Source organism: Rhipicephalus microplus, chromosome X (genome assembly GCF_043290135.1).
Source record: "Rhipicephalus microplus isolate Deutch F79 chromosome X, USDA_Rmic, whole genome shotgun sequence".
Classification (NCBI taxonomy): domain Eukaryota; kingdom Metazoa; phylum Arthropoda; class Arachnida; order Ixodida; family Ixodidae; genus Rhipicephalus; species Rhipicephalus microplus.
In genome coordinates this window covers 263643338-263670131 of record NC_134710.1, presented here as the reverse complement: position 1 = coordinate 263670131, position 26794 = coordinate 263643338, and the positions used below count along the sequence as shown (strand labels likewise).

Genomic DNA, 26794 nt, shown 5'->3' with positions numbered 1-26794 from the left:
ACGATCAGAAATATTTGGATCACAACGACGATACCCCACAGTCTATCTTGTTACACAAGTTCCACATAACATGCTTAGCTTGAAATTACATGTCCACATCTTGTAAGTAGCGGCTTCTGAGGCAATATGTATGAAGTACCTTAAAATCCCCAAAGAGTCGAAGATCACTCTGCATACAGCTTAGACAGCGCAGAAAACACAATCGTTCAGCCCTGATGCTAACAACAAAAACTTAGCAGCAAACGGTGTACAATAATTCATTAATGCTGCCTCTTTGGGAATAAAAAAGAACACTATGTACATCAATTTCACCTACAAAGCAAAACTTTTTTTATTCTAGACAAATGAGCATACTGATCAAATTGTGCCATCTTTTAATTTAATTAAAATAAAAACAATACCCAGCAACAATAAAAAAACAGCACAAAAACACTAGTGAACATACCACTGCAGATTCTTAGTTCCACAATCTAGAAGCAACGTAAAAAATCATGCCCAACCAGTATTCCTTCCCTCAATTTAGAGGACAACACAAATTGTCCTTCCATCAAATCAATTGCTGCTTGCATAAAGATCACACGCAGGGAACAGAATTTTGGGGAGAAAAACACAATACTTAAAGCTACACAGCACAAAAGACGCACACAGGTACACAGCTATGATAAATAACCCTTTCATGCATGTACAATTTATACTGTCAAAACAGTTTCAAAATGACCTCAGACAGGCCTCCAAATACTTGCTTCATCACTTAGCAAAATACAGTTCCAAGCCACTAAGTCAAAAGCTCTGCTGCATTCTGCAGGAGCAGTGCCATCCTTTTCTAGGCACTGCTACTCACAGGGATTTTTCTGACATTAGAACTTTACTACCGACCCTTTTTGCAAAAACTACAAAGTCACACCTTGCTATAACATGGTAGGAAGGAAAAACAAAAAAATTACAAGACCAACAAACATCTTGACTTGTGTTCCTAAAGCTATGTACACTGCACACACAAAATGCATAGGTGAGGAGAAGCAAGGACTTCGGTTTCAGCACTAGAGCAGGCTGTTCTCGCTCGAGGACATCATTGGTGATCCAAAACTAAATGACTGAGGTGTCAGGCCCAGCAACAAAGCAAGCTTTACCGCCACATTGGATGGCTTTGCCTCTTCTAGCTCTTCGTCAGGCATCATCTACAACATGAGAAATAAATATGCTGCATCAATGGCACTTGACAATCAAATTAACAATATGCTCAAGTAATCACAGAAAACCATAAGGCAGAAGTTATTGCACAATAACGTAGTACAGTAGGGGGGCTTCCTGGGCAAATTAAATTGGTTCAGTACCAGTGTAGAAATCAGCACATGAATGGAGGCAAAAAAGACAACACATAAGCAGCGCAAATGATCAACTGAGCGTTATTGAAAAAGACACATATATATACATACTAGTAGTGATAAACTTCAAAAGAGTGGCTTGCTGGGCCACGTATATATGTGTGACATTTTTTTCGAAATGACCTAAATCCAGAAACCGAAACTAGCTCAAATAGTGCTCCATATGCAAGCACATTCTCTCAACTTTCCTCTAAAAGAGTGATCAGAACAAAATGGGTCAAATACCAACAGCTACGTGGGCTCACAGATCTCGTTTCAAAATGAAATTGAGCCAGCTGTATGGATCGAAATGAGTCAAATCCTGTATGCCAATAGCAGAGCGCATCAGCGATCACGTGATTCGGCAAACGTGGAAGCCTCCGTGTGATTTCCCGTCTAACTGCTCGGCCTGTTTTCTCGGTGCTTTTGCAAGTTTTTTTCCCTTTTCGGAGCTGGATTATCATGGATTCTGATGGAAGTGAAGAGATTGGCAAGAGATCTATCCCCAAACGTCGACGACAACGTGAACAGAACCAATGTCGACGCCGGAGAAGCAAGAATGTGCCGCTACCGGAATGTAAACACACAAAAAAGACTCTCAAGTGTGCGCTCGTGACAGATGATGTATAGTGCTCTGATGTATAGTGCTCGTGATGATGTATAGTGCTCTTGAAGCACTGCTGCCTCTGGCTTTTCTGTCAAAGCTCCATCCTACCACTCTTGAAGGTCAATTTCAATAAAACTTTTTCAAGAATACCACGTTGAATTCAATGTCTCAATTCAGTATGAGCCAAATACAAAGTTATCAAGCTAATAATGGTGAAATCCGCTGCATATTTTTTAATTAATTGCGGCCTGAAACTTCCCCTAGCCGACATGTATAACATATCATAAAATAGCTTTTACAGCGTTGTGTTTATTTTGCATAGCAAATTTTTGCCGTTTTCTCAAATTCTATTTAGGTGGATTTGACTCATTTCCAAAAAAAAAAATGCCTCATGTGTGTTTTTCACTGCAACTCAGTTAATTGCGAATTCCGTCGAGTGGGAGCAAGTTTTCTTGCTCTGCGGCCGAGAATCTGCATTCTGCTGGTAGATTCGGAACAAGTTTGCGTTTTGCACTGGCAGATTTGGAGCAACCATGCTGTGACAGAGCGTTCGGCGTGCCCCGTCTTGCTGAGACGTATTTCACTGGAACTCCGAGAATGTGGTGTCGTCATTTTTAGTACAGTCGGGCACCTAGATTGTCTTCAGCGTTTTTTTTTTTTTTTTAGGCGGTGTCTGTCTGGTAACCCTGTGCACTTGTTTACATTCCTAAAATGGCGTCATTTGACTCTGCTGGACATGCTGCTGCTGGTTTGCTTCTCGCTTTGAGTGAGAGCAAGAGCACTAGTTCTGCTAAGTAGCAGCAGCGAGGTCAATGAGTCGTACGCGCTATAAAAAATGATGTATAAGGAAATGTTTCCTGGCCTGCCGTGTGCACGGCCGATGAGAATTGGCTACGTTGAGGAACTTTCCAATACCTGTTTAGTGATGCATGCGTAAACAACTTCCAGAGTGACCTCACGTGGGGCAATCACATCACAAATCTGGCTTGGCAAAATTCGAGTGCTCGCTCCAGAATTTCGGCGGCCACTCCATATCTACCAGCGAAATTCGCCATAATAGTTTGCTCTGTGAACTTGTGGTCTCTCCTTTCTCCCTAGTTACTACTAATAAAGTAGTCCACTAGTTGTTGCTTACAGACTTTTATAGTGCCTGCATTCATGCAAGATTTATACCACATAGTTCCAAAACAGATATTTTTCAACTATTCATACATAAACTCAATAATTAGTGTATGCAGCAAAGAACAATAAGATATGTACATAAATTTGTCACAGTTGTAAACGAAGTGTGTTTACTGCTTGAATTGCCACAAGTTTAGCTTCAATTTGAAACATTGTTGATCTAGTGCATACTATATATAATAAGGCAGAGATTAGAGTCTAGTACATGCTATAATGCCATTAGTAATATACACAAATGCATGTGCTTTAACCATGTTCACAGTGTCACCCATGCAATGTAAAAGTTCTAGCTTGCCAAGCGAAAGTCAACTGAAGTTGTAAATAATCAAGAGCATTGTTTACAATACAACATGGAAATGGCCAAAATGGCAGTCCTAGCATGACATGTGTAGGGAAGGCAAAGCAGTATAGTACCTAAATGGAACAAGTCAAATTTAGTTAAATGTAGATTTATCCATTGCGAACCAAGGCTCTGCACAAAAGAGGTTTGTGCTTACATTGCTGTCATTTTGCTACATTAATAGGCGTGTGACATTAGATAAAAAGGTACAGCTCCTTACTCGACTGAATGCAGCAATAGTCGCACATTCTTGGTTACTGCTGTACTACCTATGCAAGATATTCCCTGCCACCCTTTTTCATGAATCACAACAGCAAAGATCATTAAAATAGCTTACCTTGTCACAAATATGCTCATATATAAGGCCATCAGATCCGACCTTCAGCACCGAAAAACCATCTGTCCACCTAGCAGAAGTATAATTGAACAGTTTGCAACCACACATTTTTTTTACATGGTTATCGAAACATGTGCTCCTGAAGAATCTTTTGAGACTAAGTAAGAATCAATACCCTATTGGTACTTATCACAGGTTAAAATTATTCAATTAGGTTCCAAGGTCTTACATGCTAAGAAAACAATTATTATCATTGAGGCAAATCTACTAAGCCATCCCAGACTGATTTTTAGCATCTAGGGTTGTTTAACATGCACCTAAATCTAAATACATGATCGTTTGTGCATTTCAACCTCATCAAAATGTGGCCACATTTGCTGGAAATAAAATCCATGCACTGTAAATGCTTATTTCCTCTGTATTTTATTTATTTATAAAGTACACATACTGACAGTGCCCGAGCCGCACATAATCGTAGCAGGTTAATTACACACATAAAATTGCAACAAAACATGAAAAAACAGAATTATTAAAACCATACAACTAGCACATACAGACATTGTGGTAAAAGAAATAATACAATAAAAATAAAAGAAGCCTAAGACATCTATGGGCTTGCAAAAGGGGAACTTGCCACCCTCAAGCCACACCAGCACTTGCCCCCACCCAAGCTACAAAAGCGCTCACCCCTCCCCCAAATGCAATGCAACACGGGTTTGCCCTCCCCCCCAAAAAATACTTCCAAGGCTCTTGACAACATCCCATTATACAGACATTCGAAGTAATATTTAGATGGATTCATAAAAAGTTCTCTATGGCAGAAGAAACGTTTGGGACAGATACCGTTTCACCGGGAAGCAGATTCTATTCTTCAATTGTTCGAGGGAAAAATGAAAACTTAAAAGCCTTATTGTTAGGGCCTTTTTTAAATTGTCACGTCTCTTACACTGATAATGAGGTAGTTTTAAATAAATGTTCGTATTGATTCCTGTGTTGCCACTGTATACTTTAGCTAAAAGAGTTAGCCTAATTATTTTTATTTTCCTAAGAATGGAAGCAATTTTCATTCCAGTTCTTGTATGATTTCTTGACTTCAAACTTTGTAATCGTAGTTTCCCTAGACAAATCTTGCAGCTGTGTTTTCGACCCGCTGTAAGTTATCTTCAAATATATTTGTGAAGGGGCCCTAGCTGCACATGCATAATCCAAGATGGACCTAATATCAATGAGGTACAAAGTTTCCTTTAGCACTTCGAGCACATACTTAGGATTTATCTGTGCCATACCAGAGGAAGATTTTAGCTGCTAATGCAAATTGACAACTCAGACACTGAACATCATCTGTTCCCTTGTCCTGTAATCGGTGCTCTTTTCTCAGGGGGCTCCATGTTTTCGGACTTTATTATTTTTATTTTTTTGAAATTCAGAGGGTGTTTCTTGGAGTTTATTTTTCGAAGAGAAATTTTCGGTGATGTTTGTCGAAGTTTATTTTTCATAAATCCCAAATTCTCCAAAATTTGGCATTTAATTTAGTACTAAAGTTGTTGCAGTGTGGCCCTATCATTATTTATTTCAAATTAAGTTACGCTGCATTGTAGCTAATAATTATGCTTCTCCAATCTTTCCTGTTTTTTTTTCTCACTTGATGTTTATTTACCGTGGTTAAAAGGCTGTTCATGGGCACTGCTGTATAATCGCCAAAGTGTACTTTTATAGGGCAGGAGCCAGTCAAGCTGTTCCTCAGCTTTTACTCCCAGCCTCTAATCTTTTTAATAGAACATAAAAACACCTATTATTATTATTATTATTATTATTATTATTATTATTATTCCCAATACACTAAAAAATCTTAGGTGAAATAATATCAGACCACGAAAGTATGCAAACCCCATAAGTGCATTTTATATGTCTGGAAATTTTCACAGCAAAAACACGTAGAGACACATGTACAAATACATCAACACAAAATACTTATGTTTGTTCGTATAACAACCTTAAAGTTTGTAATTGATACAATGTTATTACCACTGATGGAGACGCAATCCTTTGGAGTGAGGATTCTAAACTTGAAAAGTGCCCTCTAAAGGTTGAGGATGCCTTTCAAAATCAGAGTTTATCGTATAAAGTCAAATCGCCAAAAAATTTTAGCGGCGAGTGTTTAGCTATTTTTTCAAATTTATCCGAAAACACAGAGCTCCACTTATAATGAACCTAAACATACTAGCTGAGATAAGAGCACGTTCTGGATATGTTATGCTGACATATCATGATAATAATGTGAGCGCAGGTGCTAATCTTTATTATAATTTGAATAGTATACTGAAAAAAGATTTTGTAGTCTTCACCCCGTCACCACAGTGATGGCAAGAGGAATAAGAGGGCAAGCACAAGAGAAATAAAATTTTTGAAAATCAGTGTTTATAAAGCCACCATAAAAAAACAATCCGTTTAAGCCATATGCTTGACACATGCAAAAGTACAGGTGCAACACATAAAAAAGTTTAGGAGCAGGTGAACTTTTGCGGTTCTGTTATTTTGCATTACAGTCGAAACCCGCAATAACGAAGTCACCGGGGAAACCGAAAAATTTCGTTTTCGCAAGAATTTCGTTGCCGCGAGTGTGAGACATAAAAATAGTGATACGGCCAGCAGAACGAAAATTTATTGCCAGAAGTCGGTCAACGTTGTCATCATGTGCGCCGATGAAGGAGGAAAGGGTGTCCAGCACATCCAAAACAACTCGCGGGTTGAGTTTCTCCGCTTGCGTCTCTTCTTGGTCCTCGGTGTCGTCAGCTTCGCGCATGCTTTCGATAATGGCCTCGTCGGTCACTTCCTTGTACACGACTACGTCGTCGTCGGCACGAACGAACGCATCAACGGTGAATTCATCTGGGATGTCGATGGCTCGAAGTTCCCCCCAGGCGTTGGACAGGGATAAAGGCTCTGCACTGCCACCACTCTCGCCGTCAAGTGCACCTTGGTCCAAATCTTCGTCTGGTAAGGCCGAAGCGCAATCCGCGCGTGATGCTTGCACAGCGGTGGAGAAGCCCGCATGATCATTTGCCATCGCCTGACCATTTGCCATCGCAGCATGATCATTTGCCATCGCCTGCTGCAGTGTGGTCAGGCATATTGCCGGACACAGACCCCATAGCCGATTTCAGTAAACAAATATGCCGGTACCCGCGCTAGCGCAGCAAAAGCAGACATTTACAAATTTTGAGTGCGCATAACACACATACGAGCATATTTTCGACAGTTAACCTTTGGCGGGAGGGTAAAATAAGACCCACACTGTGGTAGAAAATTCGTTAATGCGGGATCGCTGTTCAAAAACATTTCATTGCTGCAAGATACGTAAACCATGGACTTCTATAAATGTTCCCCGAGATCCGAAAGTATTTCGTTGCCGCGGGGATTTCGTACTCGCGGGGTTTCGTTATTGCGGGTTTCGACTGTATTCTCAGGCAAAAGGAAATGTGGCAGGTTTTAAAAGGTATCTATTAAATTGGTGTTATCAGCAATCAATTGACAGCAACAAGTTAGTGAGCTGACAAACAGAACTAGACCCATGAACTGTCAATCTGATTATTGTGCCCCAGCACTATGGAATTTTCGCTCTTTACTCAGAGAAATAAGGAATTATACCAAGAACTTACTGCGTGGACATAAATGTGTATGGCATTTTGAACAGTGCTTTTGTGAAAATTGCCTGGTAAAAAAAAATAGGGTTAATGTTGAAGGAATCAACAGAAATAAACAAACTATTGCAAAGTGGTGGAAGTGTGCTGGGTACGCAAATATGGAACTTCGAAGCCGGAAGCTGCCTGCTGCATCAACAATGCCTGATCAGACCACAGAGCAAGGTGCCGCCCAGCAAAGCACGGCCCAATCTCAACTAGTCATTGTGCTTATCACCCTACGCCAACGAGATTCCCCCCTTCTTCAGCGGCACCGAGGACAAAGATGTGGAAGACTGGCTGCATCTGTTTGAAAAAGGTGAGCACCACCGCCAACAAGTAGGATGACCCCTCGAAATTGGAGTATGTTCCATTTTACCTTAAAGACGTCGCCAGCCTGTGGTTCACAAACCACCATGCTGAACAGCGCCTACGCGGACAGGCGCAAAGGCAGGGCGAAAGCTTCAGAAGCGTTATTGAAGATGTCATCGATTTACGCCGGCACTTTAACCCTGAGAAGAACAAACAAGACAAGATCAGGCATATCTTGAAAGGCATAGACAATGATGCCTTTCAAATGTTGCTGGCGAATGGCCCAAGAACCGTGTCCGAACTTGTTACCTTGTGCCAGAGCTTGGAAGAGATTCCCAAACGATGTGCATCTGTTCAGAGGTCGACGACAGCAGACGACTCTCTCGCTGCCCTGGCCGTTGGTGGTGACAGCACCCTGCTGGTGCAGATAAAAGAATATGTATGCAATGAGGTAGCATGACAGCTTTTGTGTCTCTCGCATCGGCCGACTACCGCAGTACCAACGAACTGCCTAGCGCCGACCATCAGACAACGCTCTTCAGGAGCAGGTCTCCGAGGCGTTGCCTTTGCCGATGTTGGCCTCTCCACCAGCACCTGTCACCGCGCCACTGACTTATGCAGTCGTCGCGGCAACGACACCACGTCGTCTGCCATTGTATACCCTACAACCTGTGCGACCGTCCACCGCGTCGCTTCCAGTTACGCAGCAGCACTCAGGAAATCCCTGGCGCACTGCTGACAACCGGCCCATACGCTTGCTACTTTTGCGTAATTCCAAGTTCCGTTGCACGTCTATGTCATCGACGCTTTGTAGTGAACCTGGAGGCACCAAGATACCCTGACTACTCGTTCCGGCCTTCATAACGCGCGCCTCACGTGCCACCTGAAGTTCACGAGCGTGACGCGCAAGTTGCTTCCGGTGCCCAGCACCTCCACCACTTTGCAAGGGAGTTTAATAGCGACGCCACGTAGATGATGATGATGAATGGTATCTAACGGCGCAAGGGCCAATTGATGGCCAAAGAGCGCCATTTCAATACACTAGAGATGTGAACGATGATATGATGCATGGCTATAAAGGGGCCTTAAAATTCCTCGCGCTAACGCAGGTAAAAACATACAAGTAATAAAATCATGACAGTGGCGTGAGGTATGTGCAGTGAAAGTGGATGGCAAAATGTCGTGATAATAAAACCATGACAGAGATGTAGTCACCGCAGCCACGACCACGGCACAGAGGTCGAGCTATGGATCCCCTCTAAATATGGGGTGAAAGCTATGAACATTTTTTACGAACGTAAAAGGTGATTGCAGTTTAAAAAGCGGATCCCTACCGATGAGCATCCCAGGGTGTAGTGGGAGCTGCTGTCGGTAGGGCAGTAAAAAGTGCTTTTTTCTTAGAGCATCCAACTCATTGGACTGGACAAGAATGTGGAGAACCGGAAGTGGTTTCCACATTTCTCACACAATGGTGGATTGCCGGTGGACAGAAAATATGAATGTGTAGTGTGTGTATGTCCTGTTCTTAGCCTTGTAAGTGTTACTTTTGCGTGTCGTGATTTTGATAGTGGCGGCTAATGACCTAGTTCGGGCTTGATAGCATGGAGTTTATTGTCTGTGTGTCTATCCCACGTGCTCTGCCAATACCCCCTAAGCTTTCATTTCAGAAAAAGTTTCAAGTCAAGTGCAGGGATTGGTACTGATGCATTGGAAGTAGTGTCGTTGGCGGAAGCAGCCAGCTTGTCGACCAAAACGTTCCCTTGTATCTCCCGGTGCCATGGCACCCAGTAGACAACGACATGCTGTTATGATGTGTACAGTGTGCACAGAAGTGAGTTAAGTGACACTAGCACGTGGTTCCTGTGTTCTAGAGTTTTCAGGGCTTTAACCACACTTAGGGGATCTGTGTATATTACCGCCTTTTGTAATTTTATCTGTTTGATGTGCTTTACGACCGCCAGTATCGCGTAAGCTTCTCCTGTGAAAATTCTTGCATCAGGATGAAGAACGCCCGCCTTGGAAAAGGATTGGCCTACCGCTACACATGACACAGAAGTGTTGGACTTTGAGGCATCGGTATAAAACTCAGGGCATGTGTATATGTTGTATTTCTAGGAAGTATGTATGTGTGCAAGTGGTGCGTGCTTTGTCACTTCAACAAAAGAGACATCACAGTCTATAAGCTGCCACTGCCACGGTGGCAGATATGCTGCAGGAGCCATCAAACTGTGTTCGAGAAGAGGCACACCTGCTTTTTCGGCCAGGCCCCTTACACGAAGCGAGTAGAGCTGCCTCAACAAAGGACGGTTCTCAAACAAGCCAGAAAAAGACAAATCATTAATTGTGAAATGAGAGGGGTGTTTCTTGTCTACCTTCACCTTCAGAAAGTACAAAAGAAAGACAGGTAACATCTTTGTAGGTGAAGCGACCATTCATTCGAATCCACGTAGAGGCTCTCCACAGAGCTAGTTCGAAAAACACTTGTAGAGAGGCGAATGCCTAGATGGTGGACAGGGTCTAGAACCTTCAAGGCTGATGATGTTGCTGACTGATAGATTATAGCACCATAATCTAGGCGTGTGCGTACGAGACTTTTATATAAATTCATCAGACATTTCTTGTCACTGCCCATGTAGTGTATGACAACACTTTCAAAATATTCACTGTTTTTAAGCACCTGTCTTTTAAATACTTGATGTGTGGGATGAAGGTTAGTTTTGTGTCTAATATTAGTCCAAGAAACTTGTGCTCGGTCTTCACTGACAGAGGTTGACCATGCACGTCAATGTTGGGGTCAGGATGGAGGCCCCCCTTTCGGCAGAACAAGACGCAAGTGCTCTCTTGCGCGTTGAGTATAAAACCATTCTTATCTGCCCATTGAGATACCTTGTTCAACCCTAGTTGAACTTGACGTTGGCACATTGAAATGTTGCACGATTTGAAACCAATGTGTACATCATCGACATATATGCAGTAAATAATATTACATGGGAGAGACAGGTGCAAGGAATTCATTTTAACTAAGAAAAGTGAGCACCTCAATAGACCTCCTTGTGGCACTTCTGTTTCTTGGACAAATATTCGAGATAAGACAGGGCCAACTTGTACACGGAATGTACGGTTGAACAGGTAGCTTTCTATGATTGTCAGTATTCTACCCCGCACACCTGAATGTTACATATCTTGCAATATGCCAAAGCGCCATGTAGTGTCATATGCCTTTTTCATGTCGAGGAACACAGAAAGAAAAAATTGCTTATGAACAAAAGCAGCACGAATTCGTGCCTCAATACGGATAAGGTGGTCAGTGGTGGACCGAGCCTCTCGAAACCCACACTGGTATGGGTCAAGTAGGCCATTAATTTCAAGGAAGTGCATCAGGCGCCTGTTAATCATTTTCTAAAGACCTTTCAAAGACAGCTAGTTAAGGCTATTGGCCTGTAGCTGGAAACTGAGACCAGGTCCTTGCCTTGTTTTAGAATGGGGATAACGATAGCTTCTTTCCAGGCTGAGGGTAGCTCGCCGGAAGACCATATCGCGTTAAACAGGGAGAGGAGAGCTTTCTGGGTTTCAGTGGGCAGGTGTTTTAACATTTCATGCGCCACACGGTCCGGGCCTGGGGTAGATTTATTGCAGCAGGTAAGTGAGGCTTGTAGTTCAGCCAAACAGAAAGGTTCATTGTATGCCTTATGTGTTGTGAGTTCGCGCTCTAATCTCTGTTTTTCTATTCTGGTTTTGTATCGTCGGAGCGCTTCACTATAGTGTGATGAGCTGGAGACCTGTTCGAAGTGCGCTCCAAGAGTGTTCGCCTGGTCTTCCAAACTCTACCCTTGTGTGTTCACTAAAGGAAGTGAATGTGCTTTTCGTCCTGCCACCGTACCAACCATGTTTCAGACTTTCGCCTCATCTGTGTAGAATTAATGCTTGATAAATATTTGTGCCAACTTTCCCTCCACGCCTGTCGGCGTGTCCTCCTTCCCTGCGACTTGATGTTTTTAAAGTTTAAAAGATTCTCGGCTCTAGGCGAGTCTCTAGGCAACTTCCATGCATTATTTTGTTTTTTTCGCGCATGACGGCAGTCATTATTCCACCATGGGACTTGTTGTTTGCCTGATGGTCCGCAGGTTTAGGGAATACATTTCGTTGCTGCATCAACCAAAAAAGCTGTAAAGTAGCACCCGGCATCCTCTATGCTTAACGCCGCCATGTCAGTCCAAGTTAATATAGTCATTTTTTGAAACTTTTCCCAATCATCTTTGTCGGTGAGCCATTTGAGAACCTGTGCAGGACATGTATTTGTTATTGATGTGCTGATAATGATAGCAAAATTGTCACTACCGTATGGATCATTAATGACTTCCCATTTAAGTAGAGGCAGGAGTGATGGGGATGTTATGCTGAGGTCTATTGTTGAGTACGTATTGTTAGCGATGTTGTAATATGTTGGCTCTTTCCGATTCAGAAGGTACGCATTGGAAGAAAAAAGGAACTGTTCAATCAGGCGACCTCACGCATCGCAGCGAGAGTGACCCCAGAGGCTACCATGTGCATTAAAGTCCCCTAAGACAAGGTAGGGTTCTGGAAGTTCATTTACGGGAGACTGGAATTCATGCTTTTCAAGACGGTGTTGTGGAGGCATGTATAGAGAGCAGATGGTGATGAGCTTATTTAAAAGAACTGCTCAAACAGCCACCGCCTCAAGGAATGTTTGTAGTGGTAGGTGTGTGCATGCAATCCCTTGATTAACTATAATGGCAACACCACCGGATGGCACAAGGGCATCATTCTGGTCCTTTCGAAAGATAACGTTATTGCGTAGAAAGTTAGTATGTTTTGGTTTCAAGAGTGTTTCTTGCACACACAGCACTTTTGGTGTATGTTCGTGTGAGAGCTCCTGAATATCGTCGAGGTTTCTCAGCAGTCCTCTGCAGTTCCACTGTAGTATTTGTGTCATTTTAGTGTTGTGTGGTGCTGTGTGTACAAAAGTGTTGCCTTAGTTTACAGGGCCTTTTGGGTGGGTGCCCTGTAATTCGTATTTTTTTCTTTCTTGGCGCGCTCCAAAGAGTTGCGCCTATCTTTCAGCGTTTGAGGCGCCAGAGGAGTCATACTTGTATCCATCACCTCTTGTAAGGTGGTGGATGGTGTCTGCTCGGCAGGCATGGTCACAGAACTTTCAGACCTAACTGCATTTGCAGTGGTCCGAGGTTCAGAAGACACAGGGGTCTGCCGGCCCTGTTTGTCAGGTGGCGGAGCAGTACAGGCTGCTCCAGCCGGGGGTGCTGGTGGCATGACCGTGACCACACACTGCGTGACTTTCGCGAATGTAGAGTCATGTGGTGCGGCGCCACGGCACGTCACATCTGCGAAAAAGGATTAAGATGGGTTGTGTAGTGCGAAACGTTGACGTGCTTCTTGGAATGACAGATTGAATTTGACCTTATGTTCTACTATTTGTTTTTCTTTTTTCCATGTGGGGCATAATCGTGAGTAGGCAGCGTGATCTCCTTCACAGTTCGAACAATGAGTTGTTTCCGAGGTGCAGTTGTCTAGTATGTGTTTAATAGATGCACACTTTGTGCAAGTGGCACGCCCTCTGCAACTCTGCAATCCATGACCGAAACGTTCACACTTGATACATCGACGAGGGTTGGGAATGTATGGTCTCATATGGAGCTTACAATAGCCGGTTTCAATTGATTCTGGTAGGTCACTTGTTCCAAAGGTAATTGTTACGTGTTTTGTTGGGGTAAGTTTGTTGTTGCGCCTTATTGTTATTTGTTGGACTTTGACCACGTTCTGATCCTGCCAACCTTCGAGCAGCTCACTTTCAGAAAGCTCAGTAAGATCATCATCGGAAATTACGCCACGGACAGTGTTCATAGACCTGTGTGGGCCTACTGAAACAGGGGTTTCCTTAAACGCTACATGTTTAGACAGCTTCTCAAACTGAGCTTTGTCACGAACCTCCAGAAGAAGATTGCCACTTCCCATCTTTGTCACTTTATAACCTGGGCCTATTGCTTCCGTGAGAGTTTTCGACACGAGGAAAGGGGAAATCGCTCGGACTGTCTTTTTTTCATTCCGGCTGTGGATAACATGGTACTTTGGAAATGTCGGCTTTGGTGTGTTAAGCAGGAAAGTGTCTTCGGCGTGCCACCCTTTCACGGAGCGATCAGGAAGGGGGGGCAAAGCTTTTGCCATAAAAATACTATAAAGTTTGGCAGCGATGGTGGCCACCCACCACCGAGCCCAACATGGGGGTGCTACAAGGTTGAAAGCAAACACTTGGAGACGCCAGCCATACATCGCCGCTATAACCTGGTATAATTATCCTAGGTTGGATAGATACACCAGGTTAACCCTCGCCGCCAGAAAATTTGGAAGTAAACGGAAGAGAGATGACAGGACAGATAAAAAGTGAGAGATAAAGACCAAGATTAGGGGGAGAGAGATAGGAAAAGGCGACAGCCAATTTCGCCTAGGTAGGTCAGCCCAGGGGTGCCGTCTACGTGAAGCCGGAGCCAAAGGGGTGTGTTGCCTCTGCGGGGGCCTTAAAGGTCCAATCACCCAGCGTCAGAGCTCAACCCCCAGGATCCCCTTTTCCCCGGACATGGCAAAGCCACGCACGGCTGGGCGTGGGAGGGAGTCGAAATCCCCCCAGTAGCTCAGGTCCGTGGTGTCACTACACACCAAACGCCTGCTTCCGCAGACGCCCCTGCGGCGGCGACGCCAGGTAGTAAGCAGACAGCCGGTACGGACAAAAATACTCGAACAGTCCAGCTTCTACAGCTCATGCACAAGCTCGCGCTTCACCCTAAGAGATGGTCCCACTGGTCATTGCCTGGTGTATTCCCCACTACATTATTAAATTTTGTGGCCTAATAAGAGCAGGTCAGAAGTAACACAATCAGAGCCCATCTTTACAGAATCTGTACTCACTCTGCCTCCTGAGAGATCATCTTCTGCCACTCCCAGATTCGAAACTTCCAGAACATGAACAGGGCACGCAAGCCGGACACGCCCACAATGCGCCACCGTATACGCACTGTGCTGTCCTCCTTGTGAGTTGTCATTTTGAGAACTTCCAGTCGCACATGTGCATAGCGTAGGTGACCCAAGATGCGAACTAATGCCATTTGTTGCACATAGCCCGTAATGCCCCTGCAAGGCAGAAGCATCCATGGAGTTCACCAACAGCCAAAGCTCACCTTATCATTCGTCTTGCCATTGTTAAGAATAACTAGACTGTTTAAAGCAAGGGAAGACTTGCTGGAACATACTGGAGTTTGCTTTTCACAAACAAAAAAAAGATTCTTATTGATTTTTATGTTGATATGAACTATTAAATGTGAGCACTAAATAAAAAAATTTCACAATGGCAAGTACACTTTACCTACAAGTATTATTCCAAAGCATCTGTGATAATTATGCAGTATGTTCAAATAAATAAGGCTTTGATAAATTCTTGTATCTACGTAGAGCTTTGTAACTTGTCTGGTATGTGCTACAGGTCTACTCCACCGTGCACTACATGCGCACGTCCCTACGTCCTGCTAATAAAAAATGCATTACGCAGGTTACCCCCCCCCCTTCAGTCCTTTTTTCCAACAAGTGTCGCGCTCTCAAGAAGTATTCATTAATAAGGTCTACGCAAATTCTGCATACACACCGTATTCTTTAGCTAAATGGCGCCAATCGGACACTGCGACAGTAACGTGCAATCACTGCGGGTTGCGCTGCCACGCAGACCTTCACCACTTATGGCAATGTTTCGCATTCCATAAAGGGCAAATGGCCATACAGGCTTTGCAATGCACAAATTATTGTGAAGCGCTGCTTACGGACCCAGACACGCAGTTATTATTTGCGCAATATGGCTGTCAGAGTGGCCTGATCAGAGTGGTTTAGGGAGTCCTACAAACCATAGTACTGATCACACACCGCCTCAGCACAAATGATTGTGACTTGCATAAGTGTAAACCCTATGAAGCTCTGAAATATTACTATAGCTTGAAGGTCCGGCTTATCCCCATAGAGGACATGCAGCTCCCTCTTTTTCAATAAAGGATTTTCTATTCATCTTATCCGTTCAATACTTAAGTATGATCCTGCAATTATAGTTTTCTTGTGTATATTTTAATAGTTTAGCTTGGTGTTACAGTTGGCAATACTGATCATTTCTTGCAACTCCCACAATCACCCAGGTTGTGGCAACTTTAATGACAGATTATATTCAATTTCTCACATGCGCCAGCATAATTTCACTTCAATATGGCTGTTCTTTTGCAATGCATACAGACATTTTCTCACATACTCAAGCAAAACTTCACATCAATACGACTATTTTTTTCGTGCTTCTATAAAAGGCAAATAATTGCAGTACAGGTTCGCTGCAAAAATTAAAACACAGTGAAATTTACTTGAGTAATGAATTTGTGATTACTACATATGGCATATTTGAATAAATATACTTTTAATAGTGTCAAGAAATTTTCAGTCAATTATTATATGGTTTACTATTCCAAAAATGCACAGTGGGTAATGATTGCCATGAATGAAGGCTCTGGATTAGTTTTAATTACCTAAACTTCTTTAATGCCTTCAAGCCAAGCTCGTGTCATGGCAAAGACGAACCAGGACAAATTTATGGGCATTGGTAACATCATGCTTAGGAATTAAGATACATTGTGTGACCAGAAACAACAGCATGCACTGCTCTTTTTCTTAATATTTCTGCTTAGCCATTTACTCCAGTTTCAGAGGAAAGACTTCATAAACATTGATCAAATGTACAGATTTTTTTCTCATGACAGTCGCACAGGCTCCCATCAGTCAGTTTCCATGACCCACCCAAGTTTTTCGAAAACTCCCTGACTTTTCCACACATACCCAAACTCCCTGACTATTCCAGGTTTTTCAGGTCGGAAGACACCCTGTTAATCCACCTTATGTTTCTCTCCCCTTAGAGCACAGATGTTTTTTATATCAAATTTGATCAGAAAAAATATGTGAATAACAAGGTGAGAATATTGCACTCTTCTATAATGCTACTGACAAAAATAAAATCTAATTGAAAATGGAGCCCTGGGAAAGGTCATCGCCATGCAGATAACACAGCTCATTGAAATCTTGGTAGCTTAGTAAAGTGGTACCAAAATGAATGGTACCGAGATCGGCAACTTTCGAATGAACAGCCACAACACACACAAAAACAAAGAGAAGAGACTGCCAAATCTCCAACCTTGTAGTTATGCCACGAATGTTGTTCCTGAAGACAATGTTTTTGTTGTACAGGTTGTACATGTGTGGCTGAGTGAAAAATTGAGGCAAGTGATTTGCCAGGGCTTGAGATATCCGCTTTAACTGTTCCTCTGTGGCACGACCAGGATCAGGTAGCTGCTGATTACTGCCTGCCCCTTTCAGAGCAACTGATGTGCCCGCAAATTGCAACACCTCTCGCTCGTAGTCCGATAATGCCATCTCTGCTGCTACCCGACGGTCCACATCAAAGCAGTATACCTGATTAACAAAAGAAAAAAGAACACAGCAAGGATGAAGCCAAATCTAAAATAATAAATGTGCCTTTATCCACACTTTCACCTAAACTAGCATATCTCTCAATACCATTTATGAGCCAGCCAGTTCAAATTTGGCTATATCAAACTTTCAGAATGACACTAAACAATTAGTAATGTTTAGGCAACATATCTCACTTTCATTCATTTACAGTGCATATTGCCAAAAAAAAACATATTTCTGTGGAAGATCACAGCTGAAATCTCAAACTTAATATCCATGCATTAAATACAAAACAGTAGAACTGTTTCTCCAATCGGCGAACATGGAGTGCAAAAACATGGAGCGCAAAAACAATGATATACTATACTGGCAGACACATGATGACAGTGTTGGGTATACTCTTCTTAAAAGGGCCCTGTCAGTTATAATGGAATAGGCTCACTATTAGCACATGACACTTCACGAATAGCAGGCAGCAAGAATTTTTACAATCCATCACGTACAAGTGGAGTTGCAAGTATTTGTAGGACAGTTTTTTTTTTTTTGTACCAACGAGTGTGTTGCAAGCTGCGCAGAAAAGGGGAAGAAGGCAAAGGGGCACAAAGATGTGTCCTCACGTCAGCACATCATGACCTCAAGCACATTCTTTTGTTGTTTTTCTTCGAATGCACAGCTTACTAGCAGTGTAATCGCGAACGCAGGCATGTGACACTATCCCACAGCGGTTACAGTAACTACGCAGCTGACGATGCTCAAATCAGCTAACCACCGTGGATGTGGGTATATAGCAAAGAAATCTAGGTAGAAAAAAGAGGAAACTATTTACATCTGACTAGAATTACCATTAATTCTAGGCTCTGGGCCATGCAATAATGTTTGGCTTGAGTTGAGTTCTCTTAGTAGCCTTGGCCACAAGCTACCTTGACCAGGGTTGCCACTGACCTTTGAGTGAAATTCGCCATTTTTCTTCAAATTGCTCCAATAGGGTCGCCACTCTTCATATGAGTGGCATGCCCAGAAATAAAAACCGCTAATTATGTATAGCCCCATGGAGTATGGTATCATCCATATCTCCTAAATTATATTGTATCGATGTTTTTCAATGCCAGTCGCATCACCCTCTTAACCATGGGAGCACTGAGAAAGGACATGAATGCACCTGCAGCGTCTCTGAATGCTAGCACCTCATAACAATAGTTTGTGATTGTTTTATTTGTAGTGAACACAATGAGAAGCAGTCACCACAACAAGAGAGAGACGGTGTACATAGCCTCCCTGCTGATTTAACTAGATAATTTTATTACAGTAGAATGATGTGCCTGCCAATCGAACAACTTAATAATAAAAAAACAATGGAACTTAATTTGTAAGTCCTGCATAAACATCACAATGCCCGCACTATGCTTTCTGTGCTGTCATGCTTACACTACACATTTGCCTCAGTGTACTTTCTGAAAGCTGCCGTAAGAAGCAGACTTCTCGACCGGCTCGAAAAGTATGTTAATAACAAATTTAAACTCTACATACCAAATTAGTGGATACTACAGCAGTAAAAAGTCGACAAGCTATTCAGGACAGTGGGAGCTGTGGTCGGCTCATGCAGCCTAACCATCACCTAGCCACTTCAGAAGCGAAACTTTGAAGAAGCTAAAAGTTTTTAAAGTACCTAAAAAACTTACTATAGCACCACCACCTTGCGGCATGCGAAGCAGCCTGCTGACTTAAATTTTCTTGTGAGATTGCAGGCGGTAGCACCAGTGCCTCCAGGATTCAGATGAGCGGAGAAGATACACACAGGAAACAGAGACACTGAATTGCACGTATAGTGCGCCTTCTGCTGGTGGGTTTAAAACTATGAAAATAGACAAATTCTTGTTGTCCATTCCTTTTGAAGACACTAAATATAGAGTGCATAAGTCTGTCAAAGCTAAGCCAAAAATCACCCAAAATTCGCTATATCACCACTCATAATTTTAGGTCGCCATGGGCTTCTCAAACTCGCCATTTAACAAAAAGTCGCCACCAGTGGCAACCCTGCCCTTGACTCCCTGATGTACTGGTGATTTTGGAAATTGCGATACGCATTGGCAAATACTATTGCAGCAGGCTCAATATGAGACAAGTCAGTGCCCCAGACATGCAGTGTTAAAAATAGCATGGGTTTAGTGTGCCGGCTGGCACCTTGCATGAACCTAGGGTTAAACAATAAATTAGGCAGATGACCCTAAACCGACAGCAGAACTAAAAAGATGATTGATACATTTTTTAAGGATAAAGACATGCATACTATTCATTTTAGTTATTAAGTGAGGATTTTTTTCAGCCTCATGAAATCACTCAATGCCTGTCCCTTCTATTACAGTCTGCCCTTTCAACTACGCAGTTTGGCAAGAGGATAGCAAGCGAATTTCGGCTGTATTGAAAGAAAATTATAAATTTGCTACTGCATTTCGCACTTCAATATTTGACTCAGATGGTCACACAAGAGCCTTCAAAACATACTGGCAGCATCTTACGGCTAATGTGAAAAGATGATGCTGGGGCCCTTTAAAGGGTACTGACAAAAACATTTTCAGTCGTAGTCTTTTTGTGTCCAATGAAAAGCCAAGCCTTCAAGAGCATAGAAAAAGTAGTGCTAAGTGCAACTGCACCTTGAAAAAGTAATTATAATATACTATTAAAAGCTAGTTTCAGTCCCTACTGTACTCTGACGTCACAACATGGTATATGCATCTTGTCATATGCTCGCACAATACATAGTGATGTTTAAATGGCCGCTCCACACCGTGGCTCTGCTGGGGATGCGCACAAGTGGATACCTTGAATGTTTTGATGATGCGCAAGTGGCATCTTAGAAGTTTTGGTACTCAACGTCATCAGAACTAGCCAGACTGCTGCCTGAAGTCACCAGAATTCGTACTGTAGCCTGACATCAAGCTAGTACAGATGTCCGTAAGTGTGCCATGGAAAAATTGACTTTAATATCAAAATAAAATATGCCGATCAGCATTTGCTAGGCTGCACACTTGCTCGGAGCTGTCTCTGCACACAGGGGATTTCTAGGGCAGATTAAACTCACTTTTGAAAAAACGTGTCAGTAGTATTTTAAAGGATGACACAACAGCCATAGATGTCTTGGGTTGATAGAACACTTTCACTGGCAGTGCAAAAACTCGACAAATAGTCATCTTGAGGACAAGTGCTGCAGTCTAAGTGCAGAAAACTGAGCATGACATCGAAACAACTTATCTCGCAGAATTTACCACAAAGCTTGCAAACATCACCGTCAAAAGAAATGACCACTTATGAGTAAATTATACAACTGTTATAAAAGTTGCCAATGACGCATGCGAATAGAAGGAATGAAAGCAACTTTTTAGTATCTCTGCTATTTTGCTATTTATGCAGGTATGAAAATAATAGATTGGCACTTGGAATTAGCATAAGTGGGCTCCGTGGGCCAAAAGTTCTGTACTAGATTTTATAAAAATTGAAACTCAGTAACACTTCACCCATATATCAGATTACATTTAAATAAGATGTGTATAGTATAGTGGCAAGGAAACATGCATGAATTGTACAGACTCTAACCCTAAAAAGAACAAAAGCTGTGTTCTCACCTTGTATGGGTAAGCATCCAAATAGCCAGACAAGACTGTAGTAGGCACTCTGTAAACGACACCTGAGGACTTCGTCTCATCATCGCCACTACGGAGTTCAAAAAATGTGAAAGGGGCTTGTTCCTCCCGTTTGATAAGTTCTGGAGCAATGGCGTCATTTATGACGACCTCAGGCAGTGAGTGTACAGCAGGGAGACATATACTCGAACTGTGGCATGTGGTCTGGAGGGAAGTGCCACCCAGGACTTGAGGCAACACAGCAGCATGCCTTGCAAGTACCTGTGCACAAAAAATGCAGAAGGAAAGCTCAGTAACTGTGTCAATTGAACTCCATTGCCTTCATTAAAAGGTGCAGTCTAGCAAAAAAAAAAAGGGCAGTTTTTTGCTGAAGTATTATCATATGAAATTTCAACATGCAAAAGTAAATATTCAGGTATAAATGAACTGGATATTCAGAACGAATATGCTTCTCTCTGGTCACTTAAAAAATGCTTCCTTCTTTGAGGCTAAACAAAAGCACTATTAAAACATATTAAACACTATCCCAACGAGCAGACAATGAATGATGTTGGCCAAGACTGCGATCAGGCGAACAGACACAGTTTGCTCTGTGCTTTGGCATGTATGTTGCAGATGTATTACTGTAATGTCATCAACGATGTGAATAGTAACCTAATTTTTGCAGAGACTATGGTATTCATGTTTGTGTAGTAATTTGATCACAAACCTTCAAGCCTTTTTATCCATGATTTAACACATATAACAATAATCTTCTATTTTTTATGTCAATGTGATTAAGGGAACACCATAGTGAAGGAGTCTGGAAATATAAACCAGCTGTGGTTCTTTAACGAGCATCTGCAACCAAGTACCCGGGCCTCTAGCATTTCGCCTTCATCGAAGTGCGACCACTACAGCCAGGATTTAAGCCCAAAACCTTCCAGTCAGCAATTGAGCACCATAACCACTAGACCCCAACTCTGACCAACTGGACTTGCTCTATGCCATCTCCTGACGCCGACAAGAGCTCTCGCAAGTGGTGCCCCGTCCTTGGACTCCTGTGACCGTGTTTCCATCTTTCCTATCCCTCCTATCCCCTCGATATGTCGTCACTCTCACGCTTACCTCATCTCTCTTTCTCTCTCTCTACACCTTTATTCCTATCCTTTTAATCCCTCCTCACCCCCATCCCTTGTGAGCTACTGTTGAGGTGTCGCTCCCCGAAGCAGACAGTTACGGGGCTCACTTTTCTTTTCTTTTCCTTCTTACAGCATAACCACTCCCCCCCCCCCCTCCACAGAGGGTATGATTTAACACTGCAGTTTACATTTTTTACACTGCACCTTTGACTTTGACATCACACTACAGGCAGTATGTCTGAATTAGCTATGCTGCACTCAGTGGTTTGGATGTGTAGAGCTGTGTAGTCATAGTGCCAGCTTTTTGTAGAAGACAACATGGCACTATATGCAATGGTTAGTGGTCTCATAATAATAACAATATCTGGGGTTTTACGTGTCACTACCACAATACGATTACTAAAGACGCTGTAGTGGAGGGCTCCAAAAATGTAGACCATCTGGGGTTTTTTGGCGTGCACCAAAATATAAGTACATGAGCCTTGAACGTTTTCGGCTCCATCGAAAATGTGGTTGCCGTGGCCAGGATTTCACCTGCGACCTGCGGGTCATCAGCAGTCAAGCATCATAACCACTATGTCACCGTGGCAGGTCTATGCAGAAGCGACTGTAGCAAGAAACATTAAATACCACAGCCACTTGACAGCCTGTTTCAATGTACAAATTCCAAGGCAAAGATTATCTAATGAGGTGAGGCAAGGTCAGTATATCCCCTACGGGGTCGCGAATTATGGACGTCTAAAAATGTGTCATATTTATGCAACATGATTTCAAGATACTTGATATTACATAAAAAAAGAGGCAATACATTGCTCTGCACAACTTTCAGTAAAAAATGATTATTAGCCTATAATCAAATGTCATTATTCTGTATTCAGTCAGGTTAAGTTCTTGAAAAAAAAACAACAAAAGTATTAGGCCCAAAAAAGCACGCACAGTTCATTTTTCGGTTGCAGTTGCTTCGAACAAATAAAAACAATGCTCTTGACGTTGGTCCTGGAACCCGGCATGTCGAACAATCGCCGAACATGGCAGTGTCTCCAGCAAAGTGGTCTTCTGGAGCCATACACAGCCTAATGAAGTTAAGCGAGAGTCAATTATCTACTAGAGAAGCCTGTACAAATGTACACACAATATTTGAAGGCATTTAAAGTAATGTGCAGGGCGTGACACTCCTCCGTATTTGACGTGTATATTTGTACACACAACCGCTGAAGGGGTAATTGAAGGAGTGAGACGTCTGGTGAGGCTTTTACAAAAATATAATCTACTTTTTTTGCCAACAGAGCTATAACTTAAATCAATAGATTTAATACCTAATTGCGCTTTCAACTTAAAGTGCTTTCTGGAAAGTTAAAAGTCATAGTCATTTACAGAAATCTTTCACACTTAGCATACGACAAAACAGTGTTACTTCTTTACAATGTACCAAAAGACGCTAACACAAGCACTAATAGAATGTTAATAATAGAACGCCAAAAGCCCAGAGTGCCTGCTAGTACGTTGTGCGATTATTTCACACATTTAATTTCAGAGGGGTGGGGGTGGATGAAGGACGAGAGGGAAGCAATCGAGACAGCAGTGGCTTCTGAAAAAGTTATGAGCGCGTAAAGCGGTACCAATGTTGAAATAAAACCTGGCGCTAGGTTTATGCGACACCACTTTCACAAGTGTTGATAACTATGGGTAATGCCTAGAGTTGTACTTTAGGTTACAGTATTCGTGGCTTACGGCATAACGCGAAGCGCCGCTCACAATGTGCAGGCAGTAGCCCAGTATTTACCTGTACCCCTAATGAGTTGTGTAAACATAAACTATTTATTAATAAAATATCAAGAGGCCGGCGACTTGTGTAGCGCACATCGCATGAATCGCACATTACGTAGGAGACGGTGTCAGTGAGCTAGCGCGAACACGTGAGCTCACGGGATAGCAGAAGCGACTGATCTAAGGTTCCGGAAGCGAATAAAAACGAAAGCAACACAAAACGGCAAGAATCACCTTCGTGCCTCGGCTAGAGGTTAGGGTTACATAGCAATTGCATGGCGTTGCTGCGCTCAGGGTCAGAAGACCGGTGTGGGACCTGATGTTGCCAGTCTTCACAGTCCCCAACGCACTGTTCAAAGATCCCTTGAGCGCTCGGAAACACACGGCCATATCACACAGGAAAGCTCCAGTTAGGAAACAAGTGAAAAGTGGAGACGAGACAGTTTAAATATGCACAAAATGTATACACATGCCCCACGACTCGGAGCCGCAGGAAATTAGCTACTGCTGCTGCCGGTCAATGTTGACTGAATGTCACAAAAACCTGCTAAGGTCATAAAGCCAAACCAAGGTAAATACTGCAAAAGCCACTTTAAGATGAAAAAACTTATTAAATATGACAACTTAAACAACCAAGTGTTTCACAAATGAACATTATATTTTTAACGCAGGTTATTTTTTTAGGTCTTATTCACTGAACACTTTGTTTTCTGTTAACGCTTGGTGTCGCCGACAGTATCCGTGTTTCACGAGGAACGCATGTGCGCCGGCAATGGCGTGGTATGTTGCGGCGTTTTCTCAAGTTAGGTTATTTTCTGGGTTTTCCGTCCATACTGCTTTAACGTTACAGACGTTCGCACCACGTGTAGCCATCGCATGTAATATTCAATGCCGCTACAAGACGTCTACAACCATTAAGAGGCGAAAAACGTACCCTTTCCACTGGTGGGCACCGCGCAGGAGAAAAGTGAGGGACCAGGATCATATCTTGCCAGAGAACTACACTTTTCTCCAAGAGGTTGCCCAGAAGAAGTATCTGCAGCCAGGTGAAAGTCCGCTCAGGGAGGAACCATGGCCTGTAGCGACTTGGACGCCTGAGTCACGGAGGACCGGAGTGATCGGGCGTAAGATAGGCATCTACCCCATGTGGACTAACACTGGCAAGCGCATACTCACTACGTTGATACAGGTCTTGGACAACCACGTAATTGACTACTTGCCTCCGGAGCAATATGCAAAGACGCGGTTTGGCTTCCGAGCGCCCGGTCTCGGTTGTTTGGTAGTGGGTGCCGGTAGTATAGATCCCATGAACTTCAAGGCGCCCTACCTAAAGCTTTTCGAGAAGTCTGGCGTCATGCCCAAGAAGAAGCTCACCCGGTTCCTGGTCACTCCAGATGCGGCCCTTCCGCCTGGGACGCCGCTTACGGCGGCTCATTTCCGACCGGGCGACTACGTGAATGTGTACGGTAAGACCCGGGGTCATGGTTTTCAGGGTGTGATGAAGCGATGGGGCATGAAAGGTGGGCCGGCTACGCACGGCACGACCAAGGCACACCGGCGATTAGGAGCCATCGGCGGGCCGCGAGGCACCATCCAGAAAGGAAAGCGCATGCCTGGACACATGGGCCAGGAGAGACGACTGCTAGTCGGTCTCCGCATCTGGCGCATCAACACACTGCACAACGTACTTTTTGTTCACGGACCTGCGGTGCCTGGCCACACTCTGGCGCTTGTGAATGTATTCGACTCGAGGCATGGCAAAAAGGGCCATTCAGCCGATGACCCGCCACCATTCCCCACGTACTTCCCTGATGCTGAGCATCCTTTGCCAGAGGAAATGTACGACAGAGAGCTGCACCCATTCGAGGCGCCGTCAGTCACCTTCGAGGAGGAAGAAGTGCAAGTTAAAAAGAAAGCCAAGGTCAAGGCGAAAACCAAGGCTCGGAAGTAGTCGCATAGCTGCTTACAAGCATTTGCATAACACTTGTTTAATTGTAGAATAAATCAATGCCCACATTATTTGAGTTGGCTGCCCTTTCATGGAACAGTAAATATGCCTATGTGGAAGACACTTTAACATTTCCATATGGAGTGTCTGCTAAATGTAGAGTCTTTCCTGATTACAGCAGTATAGTGTTCTATTGGGGCACCTTTGTATGGAACAAAACACCGCTTGCAATTTTGGTGGCTGGAAAACTTGTTGTAGTGATGAAAGCCTGTGCTTAACATCTCATTGAGCTCAAGTAGCATTGCACTGATGGACTTCAAAGTAATTTTGACCACCTGTGACTTTTTAAAGCACTAGAAAAGTTTGCAGCTTGAATGCCTTTTACTTTTGTCTCTGAAAATCTACTGTGGCTGGTAGAGATGGAAGTAGAAACCACGTGATCTGTACGAGGCTTAAAATACCATGCACTAGTAGTCGTGCACAAAAAGCCAAGCATACCTATTGTATTAAAGGAATGCAGCCATTGTAAGGCTATCACAGGTTGCCCATTTTAGCATCCCAGTGGCTGTGACATGGTGCTGCTGAGTTAAAGGTTGCAGGTTCTATTCCAACTGCAGTGGCCATATTTGAGTGTGAGAAAAATGCGAGAACAGTTGTGTACGTAGTTAAGGTGAATCAAGCTCATGAACATGATCCTGGTGAACTTGCAAAAGGCTGTTAAAAAGGACACCGCAACACTTTTCTGAGTAACCATCGAACGGCTTTATTAAATGAATTCATTGCCTCGCAAATCTACCGCCAGGAACATTTTTTCATTCCATAAAGTGTGAGAAGAGTTGCAGAAACTTGTCATGCGATATAATTGGTTTCTCTCTTTCCTACGAGTGCGCTGGAAGCTCAGCTGGGAGGGATGGCACAGGGAAACAAGTTGCGTCACATACGCGCCATCACCTTGAGCACTTTTTTCTTTTTTATCTTT

The 26794-nt window shown here is 43.2% G+C and overlaps 2 protein-coding genes across 3 annotated transcripts; one reads left to right on the top strand and one right to left on the bottom strand.

The window, feature by feature from the left end:
• Positions 1 to 513: 513 nt before the first annotated feature.
• Positions 514 to 24400, bottom strand: LOC119161552 (uncharacterized). 2 transcript variants are annotated; one of them, XM_037414090.2, is made up of 6 exons: positions 24102 to 24399; positions 20962 to 21240; positions 17064 to 17341; positions 14762 to 14983; positions 3831 to 3900; positions 514 to 1178 (listed from the first exon to the last, which is right to left on the bottom strand). In XM_037414090.2, exons 1-6 carry the CDS (start codon positions 24255 to 24257, stop codon positions 1041 to 1043), a joined length of 1143 nt encoding a protein of 380 aa, XP_037269987.1. In that variant the 5' UTR covers positions 24258 to 24399; the 3' UTR covers positions 514 to 1040. The 2 variants fall into 2 exon arrangements, with proteins under 2 accessions (XP_037269987.1, XP_075735149.1); XM_075879034.1 differs by lacking the exon at positions 14762 to 14983 and having other exon boundaries at positions 24102 to 24400.
• Positions 24401 to 24597: 197 nt separating this feature from the next.
• mRpL3 (mitochondrial ribosomal protein L3) lies at positions 24598 to 25886 on the top strand. Its single transcript, XM_037414091.2, has one exon. The coding sequence runs from the start codon at positions 24640 to 24642 to the stop codon at positions 25816 to 25818; it is 1179 nt and encodes a 392-aa protein (XP_037269988.1). The 5' UTR covers positions 24598 to 24639; the 3' UTR covers positions 25819 to 25886.
• The last annotated feature ends 908 nt before the right edge of the window (positions 25887 to 26794 follow it).